This window comes from Grus americana, chromosome 3 (genome assembly GCF_028858705.1).
Source record: "Grus americana isolate bGruAme1 chromosome 3, bGruAme1.mat, whole genome shotgun sequence".
Classification (NCBI taxonomy): domain Eukaryota; kingdom Metazoa; phylum Chordata; class Aves; order Gruiformes; family Gruidae; genus Grus; species Grus americana.
In genome coordinates, this window is record NC_072854.1 from 16,307,273 (window position 1) to 16,324,508 (window position 17,236).

At 44.3% G+C, this 17,236-nt stretch overlaps 1 protein-coding gene and 1 long non-coding RNA gene across 4 annotated transcripts in view; one reads left to right on the plus strand and one right to left on the minus strand.

The window, feature by feature from the left end:
• Nucleotides 1-13,968, minus strand: part of ATP6V1C2 (ATPase H+ transporting V1 subunit C2) — a 21,122-nt gene extending 7,154 nt beyond the window's left edge. The window contains exons 1-6 of one of the 3 annotated variants that reach the window (XM_054821586.1): nt 13,866-13,968; nt 12,737-12,895; nt 11,173-11,240; nt 6,074-6,159; nt 1,290-1,384; nt 542-633 (exon numbers count right to left, since the gene is read on the minus strand). In XM_054821586.1, coding sequence (XP_054677561.1) covers nt 542-633; nt 1,290-1,384; nt 6,074-6,159; nt 11,173-11,240; nt 12,737-12,865 — 470 coding nt within the window. In that variant the 5' untranslated portion in view covers nt 12,866-12,895; nt 13,866-13,968. Of the gene's footprint in view, nt 1-541; nt 634-1,289; nt 1,385-6,073; nt 6,160-11,172; nt 11,241-12,736; nt 12,896-13,056; nt 13,113-13,326; nt 13,441-13,865 lie in introns of those variants that run through there. The other 2 variants (XM_054821589.1, XM_054821587.1) reach the window with 2 other exon arrangements.
• LOC129204868 (uncharacterized) lies at nt 13,819-15,999 on the plus strand. Its single transcript, XR_008576519.1, has 3 exons — nt 13,819-13,944; nt 15,176-15,263; nt 15,803-15,999. It is a non-coding gene; the product is annotated as an uncharacterized LOC129204868 (long non-coding RNA).
• The last annotated feature ends 1,237 nt before the right edge of the window (nt 16,000-17,236 follow it).

Genomic DNA, 17,236 nt, shown 5'->3' on the forward strand with positions numbered 1-17,236 from the left:
AGAACATTTGGGAAGCCCTGACAGAGCATTACCTGGACTAACGCAATGAAACGAAGAAAAGAAAAATGTAAGCGGGATGCTGGTGAGGTAGGCACAGTGGGGAACGAGAATAGATGACTTTGCCTGGAATACTGCAAAGCTGAATTTCTGAACAGCATTTGCCGAGCTCCCATAGGAAACAGCTCTGTCTTGGAAAGGGATCCACTGGTTGACCCAGCTGATCTAATTTCTGACTCCTGGAAATCTCATGAGAACAGTACAGCGCATTTGGTTTTTACTCTTTCCAAGACTGCTCACGCTGCCAATAAAATCCTATTAGGAACTGTAGTCTCCCCGAGCTGATTTTTGAGACATGCTCATCACACCAGCTCCCTCCCCAGCTTTTGCTTAGTCTGTAGATGCTCAGCATGCCCCAAAGCCAGAAGAATTTGTCCCCACCACAACACCCACAGTCCACAGCACAGCAATGGGTATGAGCATGCACTGCCCTCAGTTCAGCCATGCACCGTTCCAGATGCGAACAGGCACGTACTATACTTACACAGTTTTTTTCTCCAGGTTTTGCAAATTCCCTTTAATGTTGTTGTACGCAGCCGATCGGGTCTTTAGGTCTGTTTCTATTTGAGTCACTTGCTAAAACAAAGTAAAAAAAAAAAAAAAAGTGAGACAACTCAGTGCTGGAGGTGTTGTCCTCACTCCCCTCCAGCTACCTCTGCACCTTAAGGCAAGGACACAGCTGTCAGAGCCGTGTCAGAGCTCCCGTGCAAAGGCCTCTGCACAAAGTCGGATTCAGTTAGCTCTTGCTGGGTGTGTTCACTGTACCTAAGGAGCAAGTTCACGGTTCCATTTGTTATCTGTATTGAACAACACATCACACCTTCCTGAATGGACTGACAGTGTAAATAATTCATCCAACCTGCAATGTGTTTAATGTCAGACCAACGATTTCACAAAAGAACTCCAAAATGGAGAATAATGTGGCAGTCTATAAAAACAATAAAATATTACAACGAAGGGGATTAAGTGCAGAAACCATGCCAGTGTACTCTAGTAAATCAGATAAAGTGCCATATACTTACAGACTGGACAGGTTTAAATATATGCATCATTATTATTACAGTAGAAATTAAAATATCACCTGCTTCAGTACCAAGCATGTGCTTCTGAGCCTGTTCTGCCCAAACCAAAGGCAAAGCTCTCACTGACCGCCGTGAGAGGAGGGACCAAAAACTGCCAAAAGACGTGCTTCCCCATGCTGAACTCTTCTTAAAATTTGGAGTACAATTTACCTTTGCTAATGCTTCTGATATATTCTTCAGTGGCTGCTTGATGGGATATTTGGCCATGTCCCACTCAAACCGTGTCAGGTAGCTAATTAGATCAACTGAAAACAGAAAGAGATGCATTAAAGCAGACAGCTTACCAGATGGCAAAGTTTGGGTAGTAGTCCCCAGCTACAGCCTAGGCATAACTTTGATTAACATTAGAGATGGGAGTGAACCAGAAGTCCACTTCTGAATCCTCATAGCAGTCTAATCTAGATGAAATCCGTACAGATCATATGCCCAATCTAATGATCTTTCTAAACATCCTCAAACTTAGAAGTTGAACCAGAAATCTTTTCTGCATTAAACCTAACAGTATAGAACAAGCATTACTGTAAAATTAGCTGTACCAGCAGGACACAGCAATGCACAACCATTCTTCAGAGCAGAAATAGCCTCATGTAACATACCTCAATCTTGATTATTGCAATATGCCTGAATGTAATCCCAGCAAGAGCTATCAGAAAAATACTTGCCCAGAACCAGCATTAATACTCAGGGTTGTTGAGTTTGATCAAAGATATTAAGCACGTAGCTGATGTTACTTCTCTGATTCAGTCAAGCGCTCACTAGAAGTCAAACCAATTCAGGTGCGATGAGGAATTCCTCATTGACTTTGCATCCCCATCTCACACAAAGCCACACGGTATTTCTCTAAATGGATAAATCTAGTCACAGCATCCAACAACAGAAATTCACAGCAAGGCCCTGTGCATGCAGCCCCCCAAAACAAGGCACCCTCAGACTATGGGGAGCCATGGCTTCTTCCCAGAATTGAGGGGACATGACACATATAACACCCAGCTCCTAGAACAGGATCGTGCTGTTTCACTCTGAAGACCAAAGCTCCTTAACATTAGAAAACGTGAAGGCTTGGTACGTTATGGTACCAAATAAGGAATTCTCCTCTAGCAGCTCATGAGATCAGACAGCTTTTTGCCTGAGCACTGAGAGCCCTCAGGGTGCCAGACACACCCCGACAACTTTATGGGATGGGATGAAGTCACACATCCTGCCACAAGCAGCAGCGGGGCTGGACCGTGCCCTTGCAGGTTAGGGAGGCTAGAGGAAGGCAGCAGGCAGGGGCTCAACGTCTAGACAAAGAGGCCAGAGGCACTGTCACCTGCAGGGTGGGCTTCCTTCCAGACCAGGAGGGGAAACGTGGAGAAGTTGCTCTGGAGCAAAACAAGCCCATGGTGCCAAGTAAAAGGAGGGGCATGCTGGGGCTGTTCAGTGCTCTTTGCTGCCTTGTCCGGAGAGTTAATTCAGTCCCACAGTGAGGTTTGAGCACAGTTTCTTGTGGGATGGACTTCTAGGGTATGGGGAAAACTTTATGAACCGAGATGCATGAGAAGGAACGTGAAAAGTTGTGTAATTGCCATACTACCAGGCTGAGGGTACCACCCTGTCTCGTGTGATACCGAATACCCTTGGCAGGAGAGCGCTATCCTTTCCATGGGCTTCTCTCACCCCACAACAGAGTCAGTTTACCCTATTAGATTTCCAAAGCATGGAAAGTCTTATGTTAGGAGGAAACAGGCTTCTTAGCAAGGGATAAACTGCCTGGGAGGCAGAGAGCGCTGGCATGACGGTGTTCTTCCCCTCTTTCTAAAACCACATCCAGTGGGCAGGAGTCACGAGGCAAAGATCCAACCCTTCCTGCTAAGATCTGACGGGGAACCAGCAAATTCTCCTGCACAGGGAGGGAGCGGAAAGGGGGTAAAACTGCAGAAGGCAGGGAGAGCTATCACGCAGCTCCTGCCTGCGCAGTCCTCCGGCAGTGCTCGCTCATGGTCTCTAGGGGGGAAGGCAGGGAGGTCAAAAATACTTGAGCAATAAAATTCATGGAGTATTTTCAGCACGGGGTACGTGACACAAGGATTTCATCCTGCTGCATCTCTTCTAAGCTTTCTTGCTTAGGCTTTGCTAAATTCAATGGGAATGAAATCTGCAAAGTGCTTGGTATTACTGGGCTGTGCGGAGGAACAGCGTATTCACGGGCTCTTTAAAGACAGGCACCGACCTATTTATAGCCGAGCAGATATGAAAGTTCCCTGAAGACCTCCACATGCCCTCTCTATCCTCGCATTCCTTCAACCTCAGCAGAATCCAAACGTTAGGCAGTTAAGCACAGCATGAGTTCTCAGCCCATTTTACGAGTCCGCTCCTGAGCAGCTCTGGCGCTGGTGCAGTTCAGTTAAGCAGCCTGATCTGGGGCACGGCCCAAACTACTGTGAGCACATCAGCAGCACTGAGCTTAAAATGCCAAGCAGTCCAAGCGCCCTGATGCTCCTGGAATGGCACCCCTCACTTATGGAACCTCTCAAGTCACTTCTGAAAGATTTCACGTAGCTTCCCATCCGGAGGACGGATGCCTCCTGCCTACCCCAAGGCGCTCACAGCTGCCCAGGAACTGCACAGCCTGAACCTCTCATAACTCTGATTTACTCGCCCAGCTCTAAGAGGCAATGCTAAATACTTTCAAAACACTTAATTCTTCAAAATTGTTACGCTTCCCATTTTGCTTTGTTTTGAGCTCATTATAAAGAATGGAGTTATTCCACCCCTTACCAAATTTTAAAATTCGTTTGGGTTTAACATTACTATAAATGGAAGAGAATTTGGTCTGAATCTTTGAAGAAAAGCTTTACTTACATTTCACATTTTTTATTCTGTCATAAGCAAGAAAGCATTCCCTGCTGTTGTGATATACTAACATTCCCTTTATTACACAAAAAACACATTTTCCTTCTATAAGAGAGACATCTCCATGTGGCTGCTTCCAGCTGTTGCCCACTGGAAAGTAGTGTGTGTGTGTTCACTTAACAAGAAGTGCTGTATTTTCTGGTACTTTGCATTTTTCTTTGTACAAATCTAGCCAAACAAAAGTTAGACACACAGCCACCATTTTTATCAGGCAGTGGACCAAACTGCTGTCAGGAATATACACAACTGAGCTAAAATCAGAAAACTTGCATAGTGTAACTTAAAACAAAATTTGAGTTGGGACGGTCTAATAGTCTGAAACGGGACCATGCAGCAAGAAGTCATGCCTTATAATTTTGTTTCTGATTTCATGACCTCGAGGAAGTCTTCAACTTTAGGGTCGTTTTCCTAACCAGAAAGGGGAGGAGGAAGAATTTATACAGCGAAGTTGCTGCTGCTGCTGAAGAATGACACTGGAACGTGTTAGGGGATTCCTCACATACTAAAGCTGACTTAATTTTTTAAGATGCAGTCAATAATCTTGGAAAGGTTGATGTCTTAGCTTTATATGATTTGTTTGGATAGCCAAATCCAGACAGGACAGAAATTAGTAACACATACAAGTAATTTCCACATCCTTCTATTACAACACATGCAGAGCTGATAGGAAAGGAAAATGGTATAAAAAAAAAGAGGAAACAAAGGAATTAAGTTAAACCTGTTGTTTCTCAAGTCATAGGGATATCGTGATCAAGCTACGAGGTTGTTACTTGAGAAATCCATCGTAACCTGATCACTGTATCTCTACAACCAGACCAAGACTTGTCTCTAGAACTAACACACACCAACGCATGCTTGTAACACCACCACAATCATCAATCCTCAACATACTTTTTAGACATTTCATTTTATCCTTTAGCCCTGAAACATAAGTGGGATTATTGTACTTGTCCAGCAGTTGCTTTCATCAAAAATCAGTTTCATGCAAGAAAGACATTTCTAAAAGAATTTCATCCCCATCCTTTACTCAGACAGATCAGAAGTACAACACTGCAGGCAGGCAAAGGCTGATGGAGTGTGCACTGTCAGTTTATTTGTCTGACAGTACAAGCCTGTAACTAACATGTGTAACACATCCAACTTCACTGTACTTTTCCAGGATAGCTGGGGAGAAATTTGCTCTGAAACACACTCACTGTCTAACAAAGTACGCAGAGATCTAGGAGCCATCAGTTCCTAAATGTTAATGTTGTCCTTGACACAGGCTCCCTTTAGGGCCTTGAGTACCATACTAGACAATAAAGGTGGGAAATAGTTCATGGAGGTTATAAAAACACCATATTCACTACTTAGGGAGGGTGCACGCAGTAAGGCAGTGGGCTCCCACGGCTCTCCGCCATGTCAGAAGTGCCCCTGCCATCACTGCCTGCCCTTCTTCTCTGCTACACAGCTGCTGCCAGCCAGGGCAGGACATCCCTGGAGGGACGTTCCTCCTAACAGGAGCAGCACGTCCACATCCTCCGGCCCTTGGCAAGGCCTTGTGAATGCAGCCCCGGCTCCATGTTTTGGAGCTGTTGCCTCACACGTCCTCCTGTGATGTCAGAAATCCACAGTTAACAATGTGATCTACCCCAGCACTGTAGGAGGGAAGGCAAATCACTAATAGATCACTGACAGAAGTCATGCCGCCATACAGAAGGAGATTTAGCTGCCTGTAAGAGATCAAGCCCATACAGGGCACAGAAAGGTGCTAGGTCATTTTAGGAGTGAAGAAGGATGTCTCCTGCTTTTCTTTTCACTCCTCAGCTCTGGCATTAGAAACTAGTTCAGTACTAGACACTGAACACTCTCCTGGAAGCAAAGTTGACGCTGGATAAAGCTTCTGCTAACTTTGAGAAAAATGGGAGCAGGCTAGATATGTTCTTAAAAAGTGTTGCTGATGATTGCCCTTTCTAATGTGTGTGTTTCGATTCCACGTTCATGTTCCGAAGCAAACACGGGCAGCATCAATGCATTAACATATCCACATTCACGGCACCTACCTCCATTGGCCAGAAGATTTTCCTGGACTTTATCTTTTGAGTCCTCCATAACTTCTCCTATGTACTGGGCTATTTTCTTTATTACGCTTAGGTGTAACAAGAGAAGCTTTGTTAGTGAAGAAACAAAATGAATGTAAAACATTTGCCACAATGATCTGATAAACATGGAGATTCCCAAACAAAACACTTCTGAAGCAAGGCAGGTTACTCTGCAATTCAAATGATGCTAGACAACCTATGGCATATTGCAGAACTAAATGTCTTTCTAAATACACTGATCTCCACAAAGAGAATATAATCTCCCCAGTGCTCTAAATTCCAGAAGATCAAGATTCAGTCTTCTGTACACTCATGATACTCATAGCAGAAACCAGAAGGCAAGAAACCCATGTTTAAAACTCTAAAAGTGGTGGAGGAACAAGAGGCTACATACAGACAACACTGGCTGAAAATCTGTTCCATGGGATGCTAAATAAACTCTTAGGGCTTGCTGAGTTAAAGTTCTTACAGAGTACTTGGAGAAAAACAACAATGTTCTCTTGTTTGACAGGGAGCATTTCCTTCTTATTCCTCTCTTGAGGGGACTCTTTCTCTCTTTCTCTCTTCAGCACGGTGGACAAGATACTCCTTTAAGGTGTGGGAGAACTAGATTCAAATCCTCCTTCTGCCCAGTTCAGAGCAGTGAATTGAACAGAGCCCCTCCTGAAGAACATCATCTCCACACAGTTACTTACTCTTTGCTTATTTAAAAAAATGGATTCATCAAGTCCCTCCAGCAGTAGATCCCCCTGGCTCTAGTCAAAGTACCTATCTCATACAGCCCAAGAGCCTTTCTGGTTGTTCTAGTATCCTTCTGTACTCAGAATCATCCACAGAATTTGGCCTTCAGCTCCCTAACCATTCCAGGTTGACTACACCTTGTTAAAAAAAGCAACAGCTAAAAAATGACTTCCTGATTATGACAGTGGCAGAGACATGAAGCTGACATAATCCCTGGCATGGTGTCATGGAGCGGAGCGTAACGACAGGCTGCTCCTCCCTTTCTTTCCTTACAGAAGGAGGCTACTGCAGCTGCAGATGAGCTGAAGATTGAAAGGGCACCTGCAGCGTTTGGACAATCCATCTGTGACATCCTGTGGCTTTCAAGAGTTCAGGAAAGGGACTTCAGGCCAGGTATAGCGACCATGAGAGCATCAGAGAAAAGGATTTTCTTTGATATATGGGCCATTTAAAAGCAGTAATTCCTAGAGGTAAAGATTCCCTCTATCTCCATTCCTGTGAAGAAACTCACAGTCTCTAGTAAGGTTTTCCGGTCCTGTGATGGGGAGGAAAAATCTGAGATTGCTGATGCTGCCACGAATGCAGTAGTCAGAATTCCTGCTGTTTGGGGTGATTCAGCCTGGAGAAGAGAAGACCTTATCGTGGCCTGTCAATATATAAGGGGGGCTTATAAGAAAGATGGAGAGACTTTTTACCAGGACCTGCAATGACAGGACAAAGAGCAACAGTTTTAAACTGAAAGAAGGTAGCTTTAGATTGGACACAAGGAAGAAATTCTTTATGATGAGGGTGGTGAGGCACTGGAACAGGTTGCCCAGAGAGGCTGTGGATGCCCCCATCCCTGGAAGTGTTCAAGGCCAGGTTGGATGGGGCTTTGGGCAACCTGGTCTAGTGGAGGGTGTCCCTGCCCATGGCAGGGGAGTTGGAACTAGATGATCTTCAAAGGTCCTTTCCAACCCAAGCCATTCTTCTCATGACCCTGGACAGGCACAGTTCAGAGTGCCTGTAGGAGAAATCTACACCATTGCACTCTAGTTCACAGCCCCCTTAGGGCTGTGCAGTTTTCCACCATCTGGCTGCAGCCACTTAGGGAGCCAGTGCCAGCTGAGCGTTGCTGGAGAACACTGCGTGGTGCCCGCACTCGGGCTGCGGGGAGGGTGCAGGGATCCACACAGCAGTTCCCTGTGTCAGCTGTGACCTTGCCAAGCACTTCTACAATCCTCAGCTTGTAGACACAGCTGGTTTTCATCTCCCTCACAATGCCCAGGGTGCCCAAAGGAACTTGGAGCAAGACAGGACTCCAGCCCAGTCAGTAAGAACAGTATAGCAGGAGACTAAGGACGTTATGGAGATAGCAGCCAACAGGGAAGTGTATAAACCAGCAGCTTTTCCAAGGGGCTTGAGCTGCTTTCATTACTGCTGAGTGCAGCTGGGGGCTCACCTGACAGCTGGGAGACAGTTAGCTCTAGGTATACCTCTATAGGTATAGATGGTGGGACAGGTATGTGCTTTTGTGCATCCGACAGGCTTGGATGCCTTCCAGCCCACATGCCCCAGAGTCCCTGCAGGCAGGACACGGCCAGACGGTACGTATACCAGAGAAACAGTCTCCAATCCTGGCTTAGTCTCTGTGCCTTGCCTTGCATCCTGTGAAATGCAAGCGGGATTCACTCATCCAATACATTCCCCGTGCAAAGACAGAACACGCACCCTGCACACCACTGATGTCTGAGGCAAGCGAGAGGATTCAGACCCCTGGAAGAGCACCATCGACTATAGCGACATCCAACAGCGAGCAGCTTTCACATCCAACCCTTAAACCTCTGCTTTTAGATGAGATGAATCCCACCTTGAGCAAATATCATGCTCAAATGATGCATTATAAGAGAAGAGGGTTTCACCTAAACTGCCTTGAGAAGTAGTAATAAAAACTAAAAAAAGTAAAGAGAGTAACTCCATTTAGCCTGTTACTATGGCTTGGAAGACTCTCACATTTTGCTTCTGAAATTGCTACAATGATGTCATTACTTTTAAAAAAACAACAAAAAACCCACAAACTCTAACACTCTCTAAATGATACTGTGCATTAAAGGGTGCTACCAGCTAGGTCTCCAAAATACAGCGGGGAGCAGAAGCCCTGCAATCTGAGGCCACTGCAGAATGCTCCACTGACCGAGGACTCAGAAGAACCCCCAGGTAAGAGTGACCGAAGGGATCGTCAGCTTTAGAGAGCTCCATGCTACCACACGGTGACATGGAAAAACACTTCGCCTCCCTGTGTAAATAAATAATAAAAGTATGTGGAAACAATAGATCCTGCAAACTCCTGCCCCTTCTCTGCTGTCCTGGCAGGAGGCAGCGCTGACAGGTTTGTGCTGCCTGGCTTTACTGGCAGTTTTGTTTATCTAGCAACAGTTCAGCAGGTAGCTGTTTCAGAGGAGCAGGAACCTGAATGCTCAGGTCATTTGAACGGGCTTGTAACCCTCTGGATGCCACGTACTTCAACGAAGTGCGAGTGCTTGGCATTTAAACTCTTGAATCACAATTTAGACTCAAAACCCTGAGCATTTATTTAATGCAAAATGCTTTTGTACGTCCTCGTGGGACTTGGTCTGTGTTGGTTATTCTCTGCTATTATTCTAAGGCATTTTTCTTATTTTTTAGCACATTTTCCTTATTTTTAAATCTCTTTGCTCCTTCTTGATTACCTACCTGGATAGGCAAACAGGACAAATAGGAAGAGTCCCTACCTCAGTAGCTTATGGTGGAAGGGCCTCGCTGACCCCTTTGGTCGGTGCCTATAGCACGTCATACAGTAAGTATCATTACTGGTATTAAAGGGCCAATTAGTGGAGTAAAGTGGCAGTCAGCCTGAACAAGGAGCTGCACCATGTTGTCTAGTTAAGACAAAGGTAACAGAAGGAGACAGTCGGCCTAGGAAATTCACACTAACATTTCACTTAAAATTACCCTCCGTGATCTTACACGGATCCTACAGATGGCTTTTCAGAAGTCCTAATTCTTCACAAAGCTGAGAATTAGCTAAGCACTTCTGAAAATCAGTTCTGCCTGACTTTTGGCAGCCCTCAAACCCAGATCGCACAGTTGCTTGCCTATCTGCTGCCCTGACTAGAGACACCTTCCATTTGAACAGGTATTGGCACTGCCTCTCCCCAAATTTGCCCCCATCCCTACCTCATGAAGAGTCTCTGCAGTATGAACCACAGCCCTGAACATGGTTATAAAGAATTTGGGGCAGATTTTTTGGCAGGGTCACAATGGAGAAGGTTTTCTTGATGAATTGAGTGTTAAGTTGCTCTGTCCTGCTAAAAATCCTGAAAAAACCCAATATGGTTTAGTTTTAGGTAGTCCTGTGAGGAGCAGGGAGTTGGACTCAACGATCTTCATGTGTTTGCAACTGCCAGACAAAATCTATGAAAGTATCAAGCATATTTAGACAAGCAAATCCTTATCAGTACTGGCTAGGGGAAAAAAGGCAAAAAGCCCCAGCGCTAACACATGTCTCTGTGACCAAGACCACAACTGTACGTGAGGTATGCTTCCAGAGCAAAAAAATATCAAAACCAAAAAAACAAACAAAACCCAGCAGCCTGTAGTTTCTTTGCCTCAACAACAAAGTCTACTTTGTGCCAGGAAGTGTCTTACAACTTGGCATTTTCTCAGCTTGCTGTACTTATTCTTTGTACACCCAGGTCAGTTTGGCCCAAAAGGCAATCTGGGCAATGATCAGCAAGGAGATCATGGGAGTCTTAGCATAAGTAGGTTTGATACAATGTGAGTCAATATTCTGATTTCCAAGGAGTTTAAAAGTCAGAGAGGGAGAGCTCCAGATTTCATTCAGAAGGATTTATTCCTTAGAACTCCTGTATCTGGCTAAAAAGGGGCAGAAGGCTCAAGAGAAATATTCTGGGAAAATAACATCAGGGAGGGCTTCATATTCTCCAAATGCCATTTTATTAATTTAAGTTTCTGGATGAAGCGGTATGATGTTCTTCATAAAAAAAACCCAAACCATTTTTAGCAGTTTCCCTTTAAGAAACAGCTTCCCTAGCACTGCCACTCAGATTGCTGTGCAGACAAAACTATCACAGACTTAACTCACCCAAATTTAAAGGAAAGGTCCTTTCTTTGTGATGGCTCCATGACAATCAACACAAGGGTTAAACAAAGCCTATCCACTTTAGTCCAGTTGCAGTCCAGGCCGAACTGAATCAGACCGAGGTGAACACAAGGACATACCATCCCATAAAAACAACGTCTGTTTCTCATTTGTAGGTAGTAAATAAGATCTATTTTACCTTTCAGCAAAGCTATCAAGTTTTCCCAACTCATCTGACAGACCAACAAGAGCATCCAGTGTCCCCACCTGTGCAAAAGATGAGAAGTAGGTGAAAGATGCACAAGTCTGTCTAAGGCTTCTGCTGGCAGAACTTTAATTAATTAGTGGAAAATAGTAGCAATTCCTTGACCCAAGACCTTGGGCATAAAAAGCCTTTTCCAACAAAGGAAGAAAACTATGTGTAGTCTCAAGACTACACGTCAGTGTCTTCCTTCCTGTTTTGATTCCCCTACCATCAAGTAGCATAGGCTGGTCTTTTACATGACAAAATAGTGACTAGAAGTGCACACAATATCCATAAAACCAAATTGGATGTACTGAGAGAACCAAGGGAAGCAGCACTTATTCAAAAGGGGGTCTCTGTCTGCGTCCTTCACTATAACCAAAGACTAAGTCTCTCACAAAGCCATTTCCTCCACAACCAACATCTGCTTTTTGTATGACTCTGTTACAGTCATAATCCCATGCGCATGGTATTGCAATATATTGCTGAACCTTTTCTTGTAATGCCAGCTCAACATTATGAAGGAGAAGAAACAAATTTTACATAGAACAATTAGCAGAATATTAATGAGCTGGTTGCATCTTCAGATACTGCAAATGCTTTATTTCCTTTAACGTTAGCAGACTCACACCAACACCAGCTGGGTAAGGCCCATAGGTGGTAAAAATCATATCAATCTGGGGTGCACATGCAAAAAGCAACATTCCCAGTCTGAAACATTCATGTGACAGTTCAGGAGGTTATTACTTGAGAACAGGCCACACTCCCCTTTTACCTGCATCCCTCTGTAATAGGAATAGCTTAAGTTATAGCTGTTAACAATCTTTTTGGATTAAAGCCAGATCCTGTAGTGTAGGTTCGTTAAGTGATGGGTGATGGCAATTCCCCGAGGAACCAAGTTCTACATCTGTGGTAGCTCCATTGACTTTAATGCAGCATATCTGGATTGTTCATAGCCACAAGCGAAATAAAAATAAGGCACGGATCTTATAAAATAAGGATTAAATGATGAAAAGATATTTTAAAAATCATGGGTTAATACTCTTCCTATTTATATGATGATAGGAAGCTGGGTGATGTAGCTGAATATACACAGGCATCCATTTCCCAAAGAGTAATGTGCATTACAGCACTGTTCGCTCTGTCCGCCGTCTTACTGGCACAATTGTAGGTACTTAGCTACTCCCTTTGCCTTAGCGATCCAAGCTGTACAATGCTGCATGACTTTCATGACTGGGAGCAAATGGTACATCGAAGGCAACAGATTAATTATTTAACTCATCTCACTCGCCTTCACTCCTTATACATATATCCTTCCAGTGTGAAGGTCAGCTTCAAGCACAATGACTTCTTTTCTCACTGATGAATTTTCAGTTGACTGAACACAACTCATCCCACACCTGCAATCTTCTACTCTCTGCATACTATCCCAAAAGATAAATCCCACATTTATCCCAAAAGTCTTTAGCCCTGGTGAATGCTGCTGTATTGCCCATACACAAACCCATTCCTCATTTACCTTTAAGTCGGGAATATGGAATTTGCTGTTGCTGGACAGGTTGGATTTAGACGTCACCGTGTTCATTCTCTCCCATGCCTGCAGATTTGTTTTATCTCCTGGGGCGGAAATTAGCCAGAACTCCGACATGATCTAATATTTTCCCTTTGCTCCTGGTCACTGTAGAAACACAAAGCAGGTAAGAGGCTAAAAGAGCACCGCGCAAAAAGGGCTCTTCCCTAAGAACAGAAAAAGTTAGAAGAGATTAATGATTCTTTTTTTTTTCAGAAACACAAGGAGAGTGAGTCAGTCCTGTGTCTCAGGCTGCAATGGAACATGACCTTCTCCAGAAAGTCACGGAAAGAGTGCGGCCGTTCCTCCTTTCTCAGGGTTGTTCCATCCAGTTTCTGAATGAAGAAATGAAGCTTCCTCCTCCCCTTTTCCCTCCCAGCGCGTTCCGTTCCCCTTGCACTGTAAGTCCAGTCTCCGTTGCAGAGTTTGGGGACTTCACTAAACCATTCAAATGTAATTAAGGATTTCTGTTTGATAAATATAATCTCTCAAATTTTTGGACGCTTGAAGGCAAAAGTGAAAGCAAGGTGTAGAAAGACCTCTGCTGAACGTATAGGCTGCAAAAGATGCCACTGGCAAGATGGAATATTGCTTTCCCCTGTGTCTTTCTTCCCAGGTTGGACAGCAGAGAGCTGGAGGAAAGCAAGTTGCGGCGTGCAGAGACGGTATCAGCAGAACGACATAGAGCTAACAGTTGGAGAATCCACGGGGGACAGCTCCACAGGTGTTAACCGAACAGACCGGGGCAGGACAGCGAGCAGCAGGAACGGCACAGAGCTCTCCAAAGAGATGACAGAGATCCATCTCTGCAGAGGCGCTCCCCGGAGCCTCCCCCGCCCGGCGCGCCTTGGCTCGCAGCTGCGTGGCACAGGGAAGGTTCGACACTCGCCTCGCACCCACCCCCGACGGGCCCCCGCGGCGCCCGGCCGCTGCCCGAAGCCGGCCCTTCCTCCGCCCGGGGGGGTGCCCAGCATCGCCGAGCGGGGCCCGACCCACCCCGTTCCGCGCCGGGCTCAGCGAGCGGGGTCGGGGCGGGCTGCTGCCTGCGCGGGGACCCGCGCCCTGCCCGCTGCCTCACCTGCGCGAGCTGCCGGTCCCTCCCCGTGCTGCCAGCCCGGCCGCGGCGGCTCCCGGCGGGGGAGGCGCGGACATGCTCGGTGAGGCGGCCGGGGCAGGGTCGGGGCGGAGCAGGGCGGGGGAGAGGCCAGGCAGCGGCTGAATCCACGCTGGAGAGACGCGGGGGGGTGCGAGGGGGCAGAGGGTCCGAGGGGGCAGAGGGTCCCTCCCGGCGCGGGGGGGCTGTTGCACCGGGTGAGACAAGCCCTGAGAAGCCGGTGACAGCTCTGACTCTTGGAGCTTTTCATCTTTTTACCGTCTTTTAAACTCGCAAAAATAACGCAGAGACCATTTCTTTTCCATAAACGCTGACTGCCTTTAGCAAGGTGAAGGTTTTGGAATAAAGAAACAAACTTTTAGGAAACTCTTGTTTCTGGGACTCCCCAGTGCTTTATTTAACAAATACTCAAGGGGTGCAGGAGTCCACAAGGTAGTGATGCTTCTTCCCCTGGTGATGCTTCTTCCTTGGCAAAATACAGTTGTGGCTTTTAGTCCTTACTAAGTCTTGAGTTTGCTTTATGTTAACTGAAGTTTGCTTAAGGTATTGGGAGAGTTTCGTAGCACATGTGGAGTAAAGAGTGCGCGGTGCATCCCGTTATTTCCCAATTGTGTGCTCTAACCACTATGCTGTCATGCAGCACTTAGGCAATCTCTCCTATTATCAGTGGGTTTTTTTTTCAAAAGACAGTGCATTTTTTTGCTCATGTTTCTGTGTACCAAATGTAAATGAAGCCTCACAAGAAATTAAACAGAAGGATGCTCTTGTTTTTCCACATAATCTGTCCTAAACTGAGAAGGTTTGAGTTGCCTGGGCCAGGCAGGTCTGGACTGTTCCATCTAAATCATGCTCTAGGTAGCTAACATACAGCTCAAGGTCTTAGGGTCTAAATGTATAGATGCTTTAGATTAGCCAAGGATTCACCTTCCTTTGCTTCTCTAACATTTTTAGTGATATATAAAAAAGCACTACGTGTGTGAAGGAGGAGAAGTCTCTACTGAAAGCTCTCCAGAAAATGACACTGAGAAGATTTGTAGCTGAAATAACCACTCTATGTATTGTTTTGTTTTTTTCTTGCTTGTTTTCATTTATTCTTTTTCCTTTCTCAGCTAATTAAACATTCAGTGTTCATAACTGTGATTATTCTAGTTCTTTTCAGTCATGGTGTACCCTAGAGCACCACAAAGGACTTGTCAGAAGTAATGCGAAAAACCTAATGCAGCATTCATAGAAATAGTGATTATTGTCTAATCTTTTTTTTTTTGTTTCTTTAGAGTGTAAATTTTAATAATGAAAACAGAATTAGCTGACGTTCGAGTATGTACACCATACATTTCCACCCACAGACTAGTGGTCTGAAAGGTATAGTAACCTCATCAGTTCTTTCCCATCTCAGACCAAGTACAGAGTTTGCATTGGATTCTTGCTGCAATCTCAAGCCACGGAGATACTTTGCATGATTAATTTTAGAAATGTTATGTTCTCATAAGCTTCTTAAATTTAGAATTGTGTCAGCTGACACTGGTGCGAACAGACAAGAAATGTTACTTGCTGCAGTGGCGCTAGCTGTTGGGGATGCTTCTGTACACATGGGTATTATAGTGAATAAGGTAAAATCCAAGCTGAAGGGTTGTCGGATTTCTAGATTCTACACTATATGTTATTTCCTTCCTAAATGTTTTAATTGCACCAATGTGACTTTTCTGTTTCTTATTTTTTCATCTAGAATCATTTGCGTTGGTTACTTTTATTAAAGTGGAAAATATTTTATTACTTATTGTTTTAATAGAAAATTATCAAGGAAACATGATGTTAATGCCTAAGCAATATCCTATTGAATGTTTTCTATTATCACTTTTTCTGGTTTTACTATGACTTTTAAATATTTTTTCCCCCTATAGATTTTTTAGGCTGGATGAAGCAGCAGTGAAGGTGGCGGAGGGAAGGAGCGTGCAGCCCTACATGCCACGGGATATGGAGAGTGTGCTGCACACTCTGGTGGCAACACAGCTATGACAGCTCACGTCTCCACTGCCATTTCCCTGGCTGGTACCGTGCATTGTGCCCTGTGATCTCAAAGCTATGTAATTCCCTCATGACCATCATGTGGCTTTCAGCTACCTTTGATCCATCAATGCAGTGAACCTTTCCGTGACTTTGCCTCTCTCTGTGTTTATGAGTACTTCTTCAGATGTCACACTAAGGACCAAAACTCAGCCTCCAGTCATGAAGAGTACTGAAATATCCTACTTGAAGTATCTCCCAAGGCAAATTTCTCTAACAGATAATCAAAATAAATTACCTATACAATTACGACATTTAAACTAATGGAAGAGCTTATGTTTTAAGCTTGCAAAACAGCAACTACAGAGCTGTAATTCTCTATAAAACAATTTATACATCTATTACATACATTACCTGTTTAGTCTTCTAGTAATGTGTGGGCTTTTTTCCCCTCTGCTTAGAAAGAATGTTTTAAATCCTATTTCCTAGTCATGTGTATTTTGTTATTATTGTAGCAATGTATTTAAAATTATAGTCTAAAATATTTAAATGAAGGAACTCCTAAATAACTTGATAATGGATAATAAAATATCATTTAAGTGGAAAAAAAATCAATGTACTTTTACGATTAGTGCGCAAACTACTTCTTTATTATAATTGCTTAGCTGTGTATCTATTTCTTAATTATGTTAAAGAATATTGGAATATTGGTTATGCACTCTCTGTACTGTGAAGTACAGCAGGACCTTCCTGATGAATTGCTTTTCTACACTGAACGTGAAATGGCGTTTCAATGTGAATATACCTGACAACTCATACTTAACATAATCATATGCATGTATGTACTGAAGGGGCACTGTCTAGTTATCATCTAAATCAGCAAAGGTTACATTCAGTTTGCTTATAACCACATTGTTTCAGAACACTCCACCTGCCACCAGGCAATGCACACCGCAAATTCTGACACTAGAAAAAGAAAGAAAAAGCAGCAAAATGCGTTGCTCTTGGTTGAAAGCATCCTATATCACCCCTATGTGCAGTCAGTACACCCACCTGCTCATCTATATTTGTTTGAAGGGAAAATCTAAAAGTATATCATTACTACACGCATCCAAGATTCATTATACACAGGAAGCAAAATGCTTTGTCAAAGCTTCTCCTGCATCATTCACATCCTGATTTTTTTAACTCTGTAGTAAGTGTAGCAGGCAGATCTGGCTGCTCATACATTATCTGGATTGAAATGTTAGTAGTCCACATTCTAGTTGATCTCTTCCCCTTGAATTTTCTAAGACGTCTTAAATGTATGACTGGCCAGGCTCAGATTTATC